This window comes from Citrus sinensis, chromosome 4, assembly GCF_022201045.2.
Source record: "Citrus sinensis cultivar Valencia sweet orange chromosome 4, DVS_A1.0, whole genome shotgun sequence".
In the NCBI taxonomy this organism is placed as follows: domain Eukaryota; kingdom Viridiplantae; phylum Streptophyta; class Magnoliopsida; order Sapindales; family Rutaceae; genus Citrus; species Citrus sinensis.
The window spans coordinates 4,861,295-4,878,751 of NC_068559.1; the positions used below are offsets into that span (position 1 = coordinate 4,861,295).

Consider the following 17,457-nt stretch of genomic DNA (forward strand, 5'->3'; position numbering starts at 1 on the left):
TTATTATTTTTTATTTCTAAAAACTCTACTCAAATTACAACAAACAACATAAAGAAAATGGAAAAATAAATTTTAGTATTAAATAAGATCTTATTTGGAATTGAGGTGCTATAAATTTTAAGTTATAGCTGTTGTGGAAAAAAAAAGTTGTAACTATAAAATAAAAATTAATAATATATAGTAAATATAAATTTTAAATAATAATTTTGATAAAAATATTTAAAATATAATAAATTTTCTATTATATAAGTGAAAAATCATATTAATATAACTTTAAAGACACAATAAATAATATTTATCAAATATTTTAATACTATAAAGTTACATTATCCAACTTCAATTTCAAACGCAGAGTAAATACTTTGGTTTAATAACAGAGATGTGTTCATCCCTTCAGCCAAACCACACCCCAATCCTACGTGGACAAATTTTAGGGGTAACTTTAAGTTAAACCGAGGGATTGATTAACCCCTCATCAAGGGAGACCCGCGGGATTTAATTGATCAATTCATAAAGTATCTAGTTTATTCAAAATTTTATTAAATAAGAAGGTCTTGAACGCAAATAAAAGGAGAAGGTTTTTATAATGTGTCGTACACGTGTGCACATCGCGCGGGCACCTTGCATTCCTCTAAGCTTTGCAGTTTGCACAGAACCTCGGCCAAGCTGAGTGATCGTTAATGGCGGCGGCTAGGATGATGCAAATCAGACGACTAATCTCTCTCCTTTCTCGTAACCAGCCTCAAGCTTCTCTTCTCAAAGGTGAACCTTCTCTATCTCCTCTGTCAATATATATAGGTGTATGTATGTATCCGTTCCCCTGTGAATTGAAGTTCATAATATCGTAGTTTCTTTGTTTCTTTTACCTTCTCCATTGATTACTCCAGGACTGTTCTTGCTGATTCTTACAAATAGGATTTGTGTGATTAATAGGATAGATGTTTGAGAGAAAAGTTAATAAAATTGGAAACAGGAAAAAAAAAAAAACCCTTGATGAGAGAGAAATCAGGAACTTTTACTGGGGTTTCTGGGAATATAGCATGTATTTTTTCATGACAGTTGAAGGCGATTATACTTGGAAGCATATGGAGTTAATCATAATAGTGTTGTTGTGAAGGGTTTAACATTGCGATAGGTAAAACACTGTTGAGCAAATCCTGATAACTATTTGGCGAAAGTCCAATATTATTGTAAGGTTCTGTTCGAATCGTTTTGAGGTGAGTAAATCTATAAGATGCTTGTCTCTATTCAAATTAAGCACTGCTTGAATAAAACATCTATGTTAATGCTAGGCAAACTGAACGATTCTCTGAAGATATATATTGAACTAGAAGGAGAACTTGGAATAATAGTGATGGCGTTGAGTGATGAGCTAAATTTTAATTATTTCTGCATGTTATCTCCTTCATCTACTGGATTGGCCTTACTCTGTTTTGCCGATACATTAAAATTGATTTGAAGTTGGTGGTGCAAAGTTTGGATCATAATTTCCTCTTTCCTTTGAATTATGTATATGTTTGTATGTTCCAGGACTTAACAATATAGGCTTGCAACTTCTACTGATATTTGCCTGGTTTATGGTGAAGGGTGACTGTTTTGAGCTAATAAACAAGTCCTGGATGCTGGAGCCGTGCTTTTGTCGATTGATTGACTGAATAGTTTCGTAATAAACTAATAAGTGATGGTAACAGATCAAATTTTAAATGGAAGAGTGGAAGACTATGTCTTAGAAATATGCTTCAAAGAGTTAAATCTCAAAGATTAGAAACTTAGCAAAAATTTGGCTTTATTTTGTGATCAATCAGCATGGTTAGAATGGTTTCCAACTACTATGACATTTTGAAATGACTTTTGATAGTATTTGCTGCTTCAGGTTTATGCATATCATATAAACAGAGAAGAGAATTGGATGGTTTGATGAAATGTAGAGCTGCTATTTTATCTGACCATTGGACGGTTTGATAATACCATAATATTAAGACCAATGAGGTCGAAGACCTGTTAAAAATATAGTGTTAAGATGAGGACTTGAATTGGTACCCCTCACCTGAGAGTTGACACACTTGCTTAATGAAATTGATTTAGAATCCGGTCTTGCTGGTTGCAGTAAATTTCATTCTGTTGTGTTAACAGCCTTTCTGAGATATTTTAACTTATTACTTCTTTATTGATATTTTATGGCAGAACCCACTAGGCAATTTCTACCTTCTACAAGTGCACATTTTGGCATAAGTGAATACCACCGGAGAGGACTTCAAACATTGATAAATTCAAACAGTGTGACTGATGCGGATCAGGAACAGCATGAGGCTGGCAATTCGATGCCCTCTAAATCTAATGACAGTTCCGCTGTGAAGCTCAGTGCGACGTCCAACTTGAAGACGTCCGCAAGGCATGATCTTGCAATGATATTTACTTGCAAGGTCTGTGAAACAAGATCTGTAAAGACAGCTTGTCGTGAATCATATGAGAAAGGCGTGGTGGTGGCACGATGTGGTGGGTGCAACAATCTACACCTGATTGCAGATCATCTCGGATGGTTTGGAGAACCCGGAAGCATTGAGGACTTCCTCGCTGCTCGTGGAGAAGAAGTGAAGAAAGGTTCTGTTGATACGCTAAATCTAACACTTGAAGATCTAGCTGGAAGAGAAGTCTTGAAAGACTAAATCAAATTTGTTTATATGAATATTTTTTTTTAAATGAAATATTCGCCTCTTGTTAAATTATGTATTACAATGTGTTTTAACCCGAAATTGAAATTACAGAATGCTTTTTCGTGAATTTAGTCGGGTCCAATTCAGACTGTATGTGGTGATTGTCGATTAAGAGGGCTCACGTAGATGACGTTGATGCTTATCTTAACCAAGAAGTCCGGTGGCAAATTTCCCTTGATTGATCTTAGAACGATTAATGAACCATGAGAGGCTCTTTCATTCAATCATGAAATTATAAAGTGCAACATTTTATCAGTAATATTGGAAGTGTCAACTGTGGTTTTTTTTTTTCATTACACTGATATGTTATAATATAATTAAAAAGCTATTGACTAATGAAATTAGCCTATAAATAATTCTATTACGACACAATCTAAATTTTTATCCTCACTAATTGCGCGTTGCTGGCATTCGAAAGTGTTCTATTACCACCGACCCAGTTGCATTACTTGGCAATCAAGCTTTTCTGTGAGGGCAAACGGGTTATGGGTTTATGGGGCGGCGGGGCGGGTCAAAACTGTTATCCAATACCATACGATACGTCATCTAACAGTTCAGTTAAGTACTTGTGATTTGATTTCGAGTGTACAATCACAACGGAACTCCAGAAGCACTTTCTTTGTTTCTTTGTGTTGGCAAATAACCAGAACCAGCAAGGCAAAACTTAGAAACATGACGACAGCTGCGTGTTGTTTTCGCTCCACGTCTTTACCTTCTTCATTCTCAATTCACAAAAAGCTTGCTGTCAAGAGAAACTCAAACGCAGTGTCATTCATGGGTTTGCTCTCGTTCTCGCCCAAAACCAGCTCTTTCTCCACTGGCCTTATATCAATTTCCCTCAAGCAGAGGCGTTCGAAGAACTCATTCCAAGGTAGAATTCTTTAATGGGTTTGCTCAGCTTTTTCTCTGTCTTTGTTATTGAATTGGGTCTGCTCTATTTTATTCTTGTGAGTTATTTTCGTATTAGTACAGTACTAGTGGGTGTAATTTTGATGGGTCCTCTTAGGGCTCAGTTGCAGAATTTGATAGTGGGTAAAAAAAAGAAAAAAAGTTTTGGTTTCTTCATGTAGTCTTAATGGCAATTGAGGTTTGGTAGTTGTGAGCTGAATGTATATGTATAAATAATTGATGGTCCGTATAGTCAAGTGAAATTGTGGTGAAGTAGTGTTACGAAAGACAGGAGAAAAACAAAGTGAATTTATTTAGGCCTTTTTGCTTATATGAAACTTGATCTTTTATTTTATGTATTATTATCCTAATTCCTAGTTCCATGCAAATGAATATTATTGTTCGGTTGAGAGTTTAATTGGGAATTTTCCATTCTAATTATTTAAAATTGTATAATACTCAGCTGTTTAAGAAATTCCTTCATAGAATAGTATTTGAGACTATCTGTTTTATTTCTTTGTGTGCAATAACTATGTTGCATCTACTATTTCATGGCAGTAAGAGCAGTGGTTGCTCCTTCGGAAGCTGTATCTGGGTTTGATGAGATGGTGGCTGGGACCCAACGGAAATATTACATGTTAGGTGGGAAGGGGGGAGTAGGCAAGACAAGTTGTGCGGCTTCACTTGCTGTAAAATTTGCAAATAATGGGCACCCCACTTTAGTGGTCTCAACTGATCCAGCACATTCCTTGAGTGATTCTTTCGCGCAGGTCTATGGCCGTTTTACTTCCTTGGTCTTTTTGGAGTTACATGTTTCTTGCGTATAATAGACATATTGTGCTTGTGCTTATCTGTATGAGCTTATTTTTTCTTAGGATTTGACAGGCGGGCAACTAGTACCAGTTGAAGGGCCTGATTTTCCATTGTTTGCTCTTGAGGTTTGTGGGAATAGCTTCTTATAGCCTTTTACTAGTTATTCTTAATGATGGTTCTGTTGTCCTATTTATGAGGGCAGCTTTGCTTCATGTAGTCAGTAATTTCATTATGCTTTTTCAACAGATAAATCCTGAGAAGGCTAGGGAAGAATTTCGCAACGTAACTCAAAAAGATGGTGGAACGGGGGTTAAGGATTTCATGGATGGCATGGGTCTTGGTATGCTTGTAGAACAGGTAAAGGTTTATCCATAACTACTGGCATCAAAACTTAGGATGAAATTTGTCAAGCCTGGATTGGACTTGCATTTTGATTTGTCATGGATAGTCTCAGTAGTTGCTTCATTTTCATTTTGGTTGGTTTAACTTAGCAACTTTGTTAACTCAGGATTCAGTTGTCTTTACCCTGTGTATGGGGGCATAGTGCAAACACACACACACATACACGCACAAAAAAAAAAAAAAAAATAATAATAATAATAATAATTGAGGTCGTTATCTTGATTTATTCTTCTCTTGATTGGTTGTACATGGTTTACAAAGTTAGGAGAATTAAAATTAGGAGAGCTATTGGACACTCCTCCTCCTGGTTTGGATGAAGCTATTGCAATTTCAAAGGTATGTATTATCTTCCTGCTTATTCTGCTGCTTGTGTTGTGTATTGTATATCCCAAAATGTCCACTGATCATGTAACCTTTTTCCAGGTGATACAATTCCTTGAATCTCAGGAGTATAGTATGTTCACTCGAATAGTTTTTGACACTGCACCAACGGTGAGCAAAAGCTTGCTTTTTCATGTCATTTTATCGTGCAAATTAGTTTATTAAGATTGATGATTATTTTTTGCAGGGGCATACCCTTCGGCTTTTGTCCTTACCAGACTTCTTGGATGCTTCTATAGGCAAGATATTGAAGGTAGAAATGGCAACTTAGACTAATTATAATCTGTTGATATTTTCTGTTTTCAGTTAAGGATTTTGCGACAGGACTTGCAGCGGTAACACTATTGAATATGCGAGAGTAGTAACATTAAAAATTACCCTACGAGCTGTATCATGCTACAAAACTTTGTAACATGGAAGATCGTTAAGTATTGTGTTGCCTGTTGGAAATTCCTTATTTTAGTATTTTTACCCATAACGTGGAACTATACTTGTTCCTTTTAACTGTTTCTCATTTTTGTTTGAGATTTTATTTCATGCAATCCTGTGACAGCTTAGGGAAAAAATAGCTTCAGCAACCTCAGCAATAAAATCTGTGTTTGGGCAAGAACAAAATCGCCAGGGTGCTGTAAGTCTTATGCTGTTGGGAGCAATTGTTTTGCGCTTTCATTATGAATTTCTTAACATTTTAAATGCCTCTTCTATTTGTTATGTAGTCTGACAAATTAGAGCGACTGAGGGAAAGGATGGTAAAAGTGCGTGAGCTCTTTCGTGATACGGATTCAACAGAGTTTGTCATAGTAACAATCCCAACGGTAATAATCTTTAGATTTTTTTTTGTAATTATTACAAACTATGCCTTGTTAATTGATTGGTGTATTGAGTTTGAGTTTGAATGAGTTTGAATGATTTGTTGGATGGTGGATCTATGTTGTTTAAAGTTGTGTTCTTAAGGTATCTTGGACTATGCCTGGTTTTGCATTCAAATTTTGATATTTTCTTCTGATTTACTTGCTCATCCAAGTTGAGGCGATGTAGGATTTTATTCAGGTTGGATCATTTAGATTATGTGCATTCGAGCTCTTTTTTTGTTGTAAATCTATCCTATTAGAAAGATTCGCCTGTAAATGTCATCTTGTTTATAGTATATCTTCAGCCTGTATAGATTTATCTAGATATGAACCTATGCAAATAGATTACAAAGAAGAAAAAATAATTGACACTTACATTACTTTTAGATTATGGTCTGTTAGGTCAAATAATATTTTCAGATCCAGATCAAACGGATCAATTCGGTAGAAAAATAGCAACAGTTGTCTTAAACACTTTTGCCACAATCAGGCGAGACTTCTTAACTCGAAAGATAAATAAATAAAATAAAAGAAATTAAAATTGCTTGACTAAGAATTTCTATTACTATTATTCTCATATGTGTGTCTGTATAATTTTGTTTTCTAAGATAATCTATTCCTACTGGACTGATTAAAGTTAATTCTTCTCTTCTTTTTTTTTTAAAAGAGAGATGGGGAGGTTTTGCTATATAAGGTTGGGTTTGGGTGCATACCTTATTCTATTCTCCGCCTTCATTCAGAAAGCTTTGCTTTTGGCCGCTATGCTCATTGCTTCTTTTTTCTATATTTTTTAATGTTTGATTTTTGCCATCGTTTTCTCTGCCGAACCAAAACCTAAATCAGGCTTAATCACATCTAGTGGAATAAAAGCATTAAATATTTAAATGCAGATCATTTTTTTTTTTTAAATAAGAATTCAATGCAGATCAATTTGCCATATCAATATCATTTTTAGAGTCTACATTGTAGTTCTCCTTGTTAAAATGAAATTACTGTGTTGGCTAATTAGATAGTTATTGGCAAGTGGAAGTAAGGCTAATTTGGAATACTTTTGTTGCTTGTAATTTAGTCATTCATGTTTCACTTATTTTCCCCAGGTGATGGCGGTCAGTGAGTCATCTAGGTTGTCTGAGTCACTGAAGAAGGAAAATGTTCCTGTCAAGAGGCTTATTGTTAATCAGATTATTCCCCCATCTGCTTCAGACTGCAAGTTTTGCGCAATGAAAAGAAAGGTATTAGTCTATTTTCTCTCTCATTGGCGCACACAATCTTTTGTCTTTCATTTTCCTGATGAACTAAACTTTAAAGTTCTTTATGATATCGTACAATAACACTAGAAGAAACATCTAGCATTTTGAAATTTTTCTTAAACTTATGTTGTATTTGGTAGCATAAAAATATGGGATTAGAGTGTTGGAATTGAAACTGAGTGGGATTTAGCTATATCAATCCCCAATTTTTTCTGAGGAAGCTTCCTCCAGCACCAGATAATCCCTACCCGTTGCCAAATTCATGCTGCCAAAACACAGTATTACTGTTTCTACGCCAAGGATTAAAATAGTGCTTAAATATGTTAATGCTTCAGGATCAAATGCGTGCTCTTGAGATGATTAAGAGTGATTCAGAACTCTCCAGCTTGATGCTGATTGAGGCACCCCTAGTTGATGTGGAGATTAGAGGAGTCCCCGCTCTTAGATTTATGGGGGACATTATATGGAAGTGATAATCTCTTCAACGATTTCAGAGGTGATTAACCCTTTGCTTCTTCCTTTTTTCTCTGCCTTTACTTCACCTCTTAAAACCAAGTTATTTTAAGTATCGGCTTCAACTTCTTCAAGCAATACAGTATGACAGATCAAAAGAAGATTTTGCCTTCAATACGAGCAATCTCAGAAGCCAGGAAACTGAGTGACACAGCCAGAAGTATGAATTCTATATACGGAAGCCATTCTAACCCATGCAGTTATAATGCAGAAAGTATGTATGCAACAGTTCCCCCCACACATGAACAGGGGTCTGAACTTTAGACTGGTGAGATTTTACAATTTTGCAGTGCTTTTTAAAGTGAAAATGACACTGCCACAAAGAACAAAAGTTGGCCATAGCTCATAATTAAAACACCCTATTTTCATTTATGCTGTGCTCTCAATATGCTTTATGGTTTTGGCTTGAACCTCTTTTAAGGTGATATGCAGCAAATGAACTATGATAACTCACCAATAACATGCCAACATATATTTCTGAGATTTCAATATACACAGTTCTATTGTAGATACACGCTTATCTTCTCCAGCAGAAAATAAATACAAAATGAATGATATACCTAAGAAACCAAGCTAAAGCAAATACCTAAAAGTGGTGCTGTTCAAATCCTACAATATACATGATTTCGCCATTGTTGTTCTCTATGTATCTCTGTTTGCTGCTGCTAAGCAGCAGATTCAATCCACTACTATGGCTATAGCCATAGTTTCTCATTCGTTTATTGTTTTAGGAGAGTTCTTCAAAATGTGAAATTATGCATTTCTACAAAAACTTTGGATGGTGAAAGAATTGAGTAATATAGTCTTGAAGTTTGAAACTTGCTTCCTCTTTTGAAAGATCAACATGCCAAAGAATGTTGAATCTCACTTCCTCTTTTGGAAGATCAACATGCCAAAGAATGCTATGATACGGCTGACTACTCCATAGACAATAAGAATGCCTATACAAAGACCCCATTCTTGAAGATCGTAGCCACTCTTCATCAGTAAACCGCAACGAGTAATCAGCCACACTCCATAATACCTAATTGTAATCATGAGAATTAGTAACATGAATCACGAAATCTGAAATTTAATAAAGTTCTCCAGGTATTTTTGATAACTTATTTTTCTATTGCAAGGTAAAATCTTGTGTCAATTTTCCCAAGGAACTGATTGCCGGCTGGCTCACTATCCAATGTGAGCTCCTTAAAATTTACATCTAGGATATATACGTTCCTTTTCATTGGTATTTATCGTGTGGTTCAGTGAATTTTCCTCTCTCTGGCTCACGGTGCCAATGTTTATATTATCGGTGTCCGGACTAAGTTGGTTAGACTTCTCTAAAGACCATAATCATAAAACCCAGTGCGCAACATGTTGCATAAACTTGTAAAATGACTTTAGAGAAAATGCAGTTCTATCATACCTCTCAGCATTTGCAACCACAAATGCTTGCAAAGCCCACTTTGGATAGCATAAGTTAGCTATATTCTTCATAAATTCACTATCCGTCTTCCGTGTTGCGATAAGAGTTAAAACCACTGGAAGAAGAACAGACCACTGCAAGAAAAAATGGCTTGTCAATATAAATAAATGATATACGAAGCTTCAAATTGGCAAGAAGTGAATATTTTCACTTGATTGCTATCGTTGCTCACCAGCTGGGCAGAACCAGGTTCGAAGAAGATGGCAAGTGCATAAGCTATACCAGTCACACAGTAAACAAGGCAGAGCAGGACTGCATAGTTATCTGCAAAGGAAGATCTTGGGTTGGTGAAGAAATAGAACATGGAGAGATACACCACAGGCTTGATGACCGTATTAAAATGGTCAATTGTATCCTTAGCAAGAAAGTAGGCCAAGCTGCTCATGCCGGAGGCCCTTTCTCTCCAGTATTGTAGTTTTTCCAGAGAAAATGTTCTCAAAGCTGCTATTTTGCAAAGAAGAGCTGAAAACAGGAATATATTGTGGTAAGAAAGAAAGTCTTTTGCACATAAACAATATATTATTACTTTTCCACCAATCCAATTGGCTGGTCAATCCAAATTCAAAATTATTTTGGTTGTTGCAATTTCATTTTTAAACACAGCACTAACTTTTCACTTCAAATGACAGAAGTAGAGTTATGTGATGGATAAAGCAAAACAAAGATTTTCCATTTTTCTGAAACTTTGTTTACAAATCAAGAAAGAAATCAAATGTTCTTGAACTTACAAACTGCAATGATGGTATGACTATAACCAGCCGCCCCAAAATTTTCATCACCTACTTTACTCAGTGACCCTAAGCAGGCTCCAGCAAGCAATAAGATCAGAAAATCGACTGCCTGTGGTTTAGCTTCCCTTAGCCGCTGTTTGGCAACTCTGAAATTGTTGTGGACAAAGTGAGCATCAAGAGTTAATATATCAACATAATAGAATGGAATATTTCAAATGAAATTAGCAGGATAAGTCACTTAAATGGGAATATCATATCTCGTCTCCCCGGGGTTTAAAATTACTGCAAATTATTAAGCAAATGCAAGTACATAACTTATCCAGCAATATGGAAAGCAAAAGAAAATCAAAAGTATGTCCTATACATATAACATCATTCAATAATATTTTGCTAATCAAATTAATAGTTCAAACATGTTGTCTTATTAGGGATGGGTCAGATGATATGCAAGATGGAGAGAGCAAAGTTTGATCCCACGACAAAAGAGAATAAGACGAGAGAACAGCTGCTTGGCTTAAGCTGTTGGATTTAGGTGTTGTCAAACTATAGTATATTAGGTCCTTGAACAGAGGTTCCCTATGTTTACTTTGTGTGCTAACAGAATGCACTTTTTTAACAGTTAAACAATTACATCTTCAGGGGAATCATAACAGAAATGGTATCTTTGAGTGTGTATACCTAATTTACCCTTTAGTCTACAATTTAAAAGCAAGAAAACAAAATTTTAATAACTATGAAATGACACGGAATACAAAGAATTTTTACAGTGGTGAAGATTTCAGCTCATCAATCTTTCTGAAACACATAATATAAGTGAAGGTACCAGAAAAGGTAAGGAAATATATGGCAATTTACCTCCCAAGGAAGAATCTGTACTGCTGGAATACACCCGGAGTTTTCCGTTTTGATAAATCCTTGGATTTAAAAAAATTGAGTCGTATATGATCCTTATGAAACTCCACATTATTCTTCATATCTTGCCATAATTCTCCAGCAAAAGACTTCTCCTCCACTTCAGTAGTAGCAAGATTTATTCCATTAGCTGGATTTACACCCTCTGGAGGCATAACGAATCTAGAAGCATTCTTCTGCATATCAGGGGGCACTGGATAGCCATTGTGCAGCATCCATCTAACAGGAAGATCCTCATAAGTCACATTTGAGTTTGCACTCGGTTTCACTATACCCTCCAAAATGTCAATTAAGTGGTCTGGAGGGTTAACACGCTCTGGAACATTGATACCAAGGCCTGCAAAGTATTCTTCAACTTTCTTCACTGAACCATGATAGACAGTAAGTCCACCTTTTGCCAGGAGCACTAAATCATCAAACATTCTGAACAAGGCATAACTGAACAAGAAAACTTGGCATTAGATATGAGAAAGCAAAATAATCCTGTGAGCAATCACATTCACATTATGCTCATAATGTACTACAAAAATATACGTATATTCTGAAATGATTTTGTTCAGCGGTATTGCAGCTCTTGAGAATTTTCTAACCCTGCACAGTTCATGAATGATGCAACAAATAAGCATTGGAAGTATTTTGACCGATACCAGATGCCAAAGCCTTAAGTTCTGGCTAATACTGAAATTGCCTATCTATCAAATATTGGTATTGCTAACCAATGTGAAATTTAGGTCATTCATTTTTTTTTGTGGGGGGGGGGGGGGGGGGGAGATTCAATTTAGGTCACTCCTAATATACCAAAGTGCATGAAAAACTTTTCTTTCATAATTACTGTTATGTTCTTGCTTATACTTCAAGTGAAAACTGCATCTATTTCTTGCACTAGTATTTAACGATCAGATAATTGAGCACAATGTCATCAGATGATGATGATATTTGATATTAACTGCCGTACTCATCAGTTGTTTACCAGTATCCCTCTTATGACTGTAAGTCATATTAAAAAAGAAACTGTAAGTTTAAATTTTATTTGATATTTTATTGTTGATTTTATGAACTTACTAGTTGTGGGGGAATGGGTCAAGTAACTGATAGTAAACCCCAATACGTTGACTAGGCAATCCAGAAAAATATTAGAAGCTAACTTGTAATAAGAAAACATTACCTGGGTTGATGAACAACCAGGCAGATATTAACCCCTTCGAGAGCTTCACGCCGTAGCGCTCTTAAAAGTAACTGAGAGGATGCACTATCTAAACCAGAAGTGGGTTCATCTAAGAGCAAAAGTGAAGGTTCCATGACCATTTCCAATCCAACATTTACTCGTTTCCTCTGGCCCCCAGAGATTCCTCGCTTTTCTACTGTTCCAACCAAGGAATCACGCACCGTCTGAAGCCCCAAAGTATCAATAACTCTTTCAACGACTAAAACTTTGTCTGCTTTTGCTAAGTGAGCTGATAATCTTCAACAATCAGAAGTTCATATGGTAAGGAACAATAGCAGTAAGAGGTACTGAAGGAATGATGGAAAAATCATGATGCAGAACAATAAACTTGACAAAGAGTGCATGGCAGAGAAGACCAACTCAAGCTGCAATATTAGAACAGTGGGCTACAGCCACTACCAACCTCCTTTCCTCTTTCCTTTTTCCCTAATACCAACTAGCATATGCAGCATTTTTAGTCCAGAAAACTTTAGAAATAGGAGCAGCAAGCTGTACAAATTACCTCCAAATGGACTATGGATATTTAGTTTATTTTTTATTTAGTTTGCCATCTGTGTAAGATTTCTTTGAAATTATATGCAGTTACAAGTATAACTGTATCCAGCCTACATATAATATATTTTTGTTTGCTGCGTTGAACTTCTCATTACTGATGGATAGCAATTCATTGTCCACAGTCCTTGGGAGGTTGATGGTCAATTAGGACTTTAGTTTCATAGAAACCCAGTGGCAAAAAGAGAAGAAGAAGAGCATATTAAACTGTAGCTAAAATGTGAAAATGGGCTAAATGTAACATACCTGCATCTTGCATGGAACCATAGATTCTCTTCCACTGTCAAGTTTCCATGCACAATATCATCTTGTGGCACAAAACCAATGGTTTTCTTATATGAGTGGATTGGTTCATTCTTTCCATTAATAAGAATTAAGCCAGTGGCTTTACATGCAATTGCTTTTCCTGCCAGAGCAGAAAGAAATGTAGTCTTTCCAGCCCCTGATGGGCCCATGACAGCAGTAATGCGGCCAGGCCGAATTTTTCCTGTGACACACCTCAATAGATGTTTATTTTTGCCTTTCAAAGTAAGCGTTAAGTCTTTGAAAGAAACCCCAATCAGAGGCCTTTTCCTGACTTCGGTGTTGGTTGCCATTGAAACTACTCCTGAGAAGGTAAGATTCTTGTTTTCCTGCTGAAGAGCTTTCTCTTTTTCAAGTTGAGCATATGCATAGTTAAAAATTTGGCTATGAGTACTCAAATCTTTCCCCTTTGACATATGCTCTTTTGTTTTCACATCTCTGAGTTCAACATCAAAACCCTCATAACTATCAGGGTTATCTTCTATTTCATGCATCATCTTCATGAGATCACCTGGTTCTTTTTTCATTCCTTTTGATGGTGCAAGTGGTGGCAGAGATGCATTCCAAGTACTTGAATCTGAAGTTGGGTACAAATCTTCATCTGTTCTAGATTCAGCTTGGTTCAAAATCTTAAGCTTTTCAGGATGTTGGATGGATTTTTTACGAGAAAATGTGCGTGATAATTGAGCTTGAAATTCACTTGCACGCTTCTTTGCAGCATCTTTTGCAGATTTCCACCTTTGACGTGCTTTTGCTGTCTCCCTTGCATTTCTTGCTGCTGCGTCCCTCTTTTTGGCCAGTCTTCTTTCCCGAGTGGTGAGAACTTGGTCAAAACAATTGTAAATAATAAGCAGCAGTGTGCTTAAAGCAGCCTGCAGAAGAGAATGAAGAATTCCTATTTGGATCAACATAGTTACACAGGGAGCTTTTAGAGTACATATTGTAGTGTGTTAAAGAAGAAAGTCATACATATGATATGGAAAAGTCCTTAGAACATAAAAACTGAAATTAAAATATATTCCAAGATGTTTCCCTTACCAAGGCATTTAAAGGGTTTTACACACATGAAAAGTTGATGACTCGGAACCATCAAGGCAGCCAAGATTGATTTTTTTTCCCCTTCTTTCAGAAAAGTTAATTTAAGAACAGCAAAATTCCGCATGGAGTTAACTTACCAAAAGCAAAATTCCGTATGCATGCATATTTTCATTTGTAGCATTTGGATCACATGTAGTCAACTTGAAGCAGCCTGCAGAACAATTGAGAAGAAAGTTAAGTCCAGAAATACAGGGGAAATGAAAACACCATATCGAGGATATAATAACATGCGAGTGTCAAATTTCTAGAAATTCGCACGTTTGTGAGATTAAGACCGAATAAAGAGTTTTATGCAAATACTATGTATAAGCAGTAATAACAAATTTAGCCCCAAAAAAAAGGAAAAACTTACGCTTCTCAGATGTAGAACCCATCCTGCAGTAATGCCTGAAATTCCATAAACAAATATTATAGGATTAAAAAAAAAAAGTGAAAGCAATAAGAACTCAGGAGTAAATAAATTGCCATCAAATCGTATCCAAATTTCCTTTATAAAGAACTGACACAACAAGTTAAAACTAGAAGGTTGCAATTAGCAAATAGTTGACAAGTTTGGCAGTGCAAGTGCGTGAAAAAATAATAATAATAATACCCGCTGCTGCAATCCTTTGTGTCTATCGTTGTTGGGCAATATGATCCCGCTGAACAGAATATCTCTTTACTAGAAGCAACATCAGCCCATATATTTGCCCCTCCACAAGTATGGTTTAGTCGTCCTGAAGGCAGTTGGTAATTATACCTGCAGTACCATTCCTATACATGGTTTATACACATTCTCGGACATTATGGCAGGGCATGTCCTAAAGTAATGCTTAAAGAAAAATCTGAACTCACGGTTCACATGTGCCAGTTGACTTATTGAGTGTTGATAGAGGGCAATAGGAACCCAGTGGACAAGCTTCAGGAAAACGACATGAAGTGCATAAGTAGTACGAGTGAGACAAGATAAATATTAGAAGAAGAATATTAACCGTATCAGACACATCTTATAACTATAACTAGGAATATACTCAAGCATGCAAAGACAAAATGAAGCATAGGTCAATTCTTGAGAGATGTTTAGTTAGCAGTAACCCTAGATGGTACACTTTTTACACAGAAAAGTGACTAGGTCCTCAATGTTTCACGTCCCATTCAACTTTTGCAGGTAATGTTTTTACAATAAATAGAACTCTAATTATGAAGCTGAATTGGAGAACTTTTAATAAATGCTACTTCCAGATAATTACAAGCAAAGTATTTAAAGGATTTTTAGAAACTTACGTATCATGCAAGTAAGACCATGTGGGCAGAAGAAACCCTCACAACAAGCCTGACAATCCTGAGTTCTTGCAGGAATGTTGCGTGAAGCTTGAAGGTCAACCTGCCGATTTTGACCAACACTACAAGCCCATCCAGGCTCACAACCAGAAACCCATGCAGTTAAATTACAGTTTTTGTTAGGTTTCAAATGAGTAGCACTATCTGATGATTGAAAGAAACTATCAAAGTAGAACTTCATTTCCGCTGCTGTACATATGCGCTGTTGGATATCTCCTGATGAAACATTCAGAACCATATTAACATGTTAGAACAGAAAGTAAAATTAGCATATGAACTCAAGTCAACTTAAATCAAGCCTTAGTGACAACTACTCAGGCGCATAACTGGAATTCCACTAATGTACTTCGGCGACTTATTGTATGGTCATAAGTTTCGATGTTTCGAGCATATGGTGAGAGTTTTGATAATGTTGCAAGATTAGTACACTCTGTTAGGACTCTAAGAGAAGACTTTATCTCATTATGATAATGTCAATAAGTTGATACATTACAGAAGAGGTAATATTGTCGACAGTGGGCCATAATTAGCTATAGCTTACTGTTTCTTCCTCACCTCATCTAAACAAATGTAAGGCCGCCAACATGAATCTTTCTGGGTCACAATGCAATCTCATAGAGCTTAATAACCCACTAAGCCCATTGCAGGCACTGGGCAGCATGGTAAGGAAAATTACAGTTGTGGAACAAATTCTAAACTTTGAATTTATTATATTTCCTGCATTAATTTGCTTCCATAAAACATGAAAGAACAGATTTTTCTATCACCGCTGATATATATATACTTGTACCTCTAGTTTTTTTAATGCAAGAAGCTAAGAAATCCAGATTAGACGAAAAATTAAATGCTTGGTTCCAATCAGCATCCCTGAAACAATGAAATAAGCTTGAAATCAATGCAAATTCAAATGACAATCTGCATAACCAAAGCTCGAGAAAGGCCAAAACGTTACACACTCGAATTTACATTACTAATAATTTTTTTTTTTTTAAAAAAAAGGGCTAAATGGACACCACGCAGCTGAGTCAAATTCATTTGCCTGATGACAACCAAGCTAAATGCAACTAATTTAACAAAAATGTGTTAGACGTTTTCATACCCAGAAACAAGAGCAGAAAGAATGAAACATCCAATTATTGTCTTTCTTTTCCCTGCTCTCTCAGCAACCAAACAGAAACTAAATGGCTAAATCTAAAGAGAATTAACTTACGGGTTCTTCACACAGAAACTGGCTCTGTTGCCGATATCCCGGCTGAGAACTGTGGTCAGATTCGAAAGCCTGCTATAAACTACCTGTGTGATTAATGGAAGAACAGCTGGGTTGTCAAATTGATCATAATCACCCACATCTTGGCAATGTACCAAATGCATAAAGCTCAAAACTACAACTACCCATTTGAGAAATAAGCAAGATTTCAACATTTTGAGCTTCTTCAAGCTCATATCTTGCACTGAAAAGAAGCTAATGCACACTGATTAGAGTTGGAAACAATGAGAAAAACAGAACTTTGAGGCGACCGACTAAAGAAAACTCTTCAAAAACCTTCATTAAGAGTAAGAACCATGAGGTCTGGACACGGATAGTTAAGGGATCATAAATTTATTGGTAGTGCATTTGCGATTTGCACGTCCATGGTTTTGCAGGTCAAATAATATTCTTTTATTTTATTTTATTTTCTAATATTTGAGATACGTCGTGTGTGGTGGGACCATGCTTGATACCACTGGCCACGTCCTGGCGACTTCAGCAATACAATTTACAAAGCCACCCAGGCGGTTGGATATTTTGCATTTGCTTGAGTTGGTCTGGATGTCTGGGTCGAATGAGAGAGAGTAGGGATCCAATGCGGCTCCATTGATTTGAGTACTTGAAACCGGCCAACGAAATCGGTTCGTGGCAAAGACCTTTTGGTTTGACTGGAAGCAATGAGAATGATTTTTTTTTTTTGTATCTATTGCAAAGAATGACTCTGCAAAGATTATGATTTTTTAAGAAGTGAGACAACGAGCGCCGTTGCGATGGACCACTTCCATAT

The 17,457-nt window shown here is 36.2% G+C and overlaps 3 protein-coding genes across 9 annotated transcripts; 2 read left to right on the plus strand and 1 right to left on the minus strand.

Moving 5' to 3' along the window:
- Window positions 1–593: 593 nt before the first annotated feature.
- LOC102631081 (uncharacterized) lies at window positions 594–2,781 on the plus strand. The gene is made up of 2 exons (XM_006485579.4): window positions 594–762; window positions 2,185–2,781. Exons 1-2 carry the CDS (start codon window positions 681–683, stop codon window positions 2,664–2,666), a joined length of 564 nt encoding a protein of 187 aa, XP_006485642.1. The 5' UTR covers window positions 594–680; the 3' UTR covers window positions 2,667–2,781.
- A 463-nt stretch (window positions 2,782–3,244) lies between these two features.
- Window positions 3,245–8,184, plus strand: LOC102630368 (ATPase GET3B). 4 transcript variants are annotated; one of them, XM_006485577.4, is made up of 12 exons: window positions 3,245–3,585; window positions 4,161–4,372; window positions 4,478–4,540; window positions 4,662–4,772; window positions 5,079–5,153; window positions 5,241–5,309; window positions 5,386–5,451; window positions 5,752–5,826; window positions 5,915–6,013; window positions 7,147–7,281; window positions 7,635–7,795; window positions 7,888–8,184. In XM_006485577.4, exons 1-11 carry the CDS (start codon window positions 3,387–3,389, stop codon window positions 7,770–7,772), a joined length of 1,242 nt encoding a protein of 413 aa, XP_006485640.1. In that variant the 5' UTR covers window positions 3,245–3,386; the 3' UTR covers window positions 7,773–7,795; window positions 7,888–8,184. The 4 variants fall into 4 exon arrangements, with proteins under 4 accessions (XP_006485640.1, XP_006485641.1, XP_006485639.1 ...); XM_006485578.4 differs by having other exon boundaries at window positions 7,904–8,184; XM_006485576.4 differs by having other exon boundaries at window positions 3,246–3,585; window positions 7,896–8,184.
- Window positions 8,185–8,262: 78 nt separating this feature from the next.
- Window positions 8,263–17,298, minus strand: LOC102629884 (ABC transporter G family member 28-like). Of its 4 annotated transcripts, none has more exons than XM_006485574.4 (14): window positions 16,632–17,298; window positions 16,212–16,288; window positions 15,365–15,637; window positions 14,936–14,999; window positions 14,694–14,840; window positions 14,454–14,488; window positions 14,179–14,252; window positions 12,947–13,875; window positions 12,089–12,385; window positions 10,867–11,361; window positions 10,009–10,157; window positions 9,453–9,742; window positions 9,221–9,354; window positions 8,263–8,836 (listed from the first exon to the last, which is right to left on the minus strand). In XM_006485574.4, exons 1-14 carry the CDS (start codon window positions 16,862–16,864, stop codon window positions 8,677–8,679), a joined length of 3,357 nt encoding a protein of 1,118 aa, XP_006485637.1. In that variant the 5' UTR covers window positions 16,865–17,298; the 3' UTR covers window positions 8,263–8,676. The 4 variants fall into 4 exon arrangements, with proteins under 4 accessions (XP_006485637.1, XP_052295126.1, XP_006485638.1 ...); XM_052439166.1 differs by lacking the exon at window positions 16,632–17,298 and adding an exon at window positions 15,963–16,071 and having other exon boundaries at window positions 16,212–16,226; XM_006485575.3 differs by lacking the exon at window positions 16,212–16,288 and having other exon boundaries at window positions 16,632–16,777.
- Window positions 17,299–17,457: the final 159 nt, after the last annotated feature.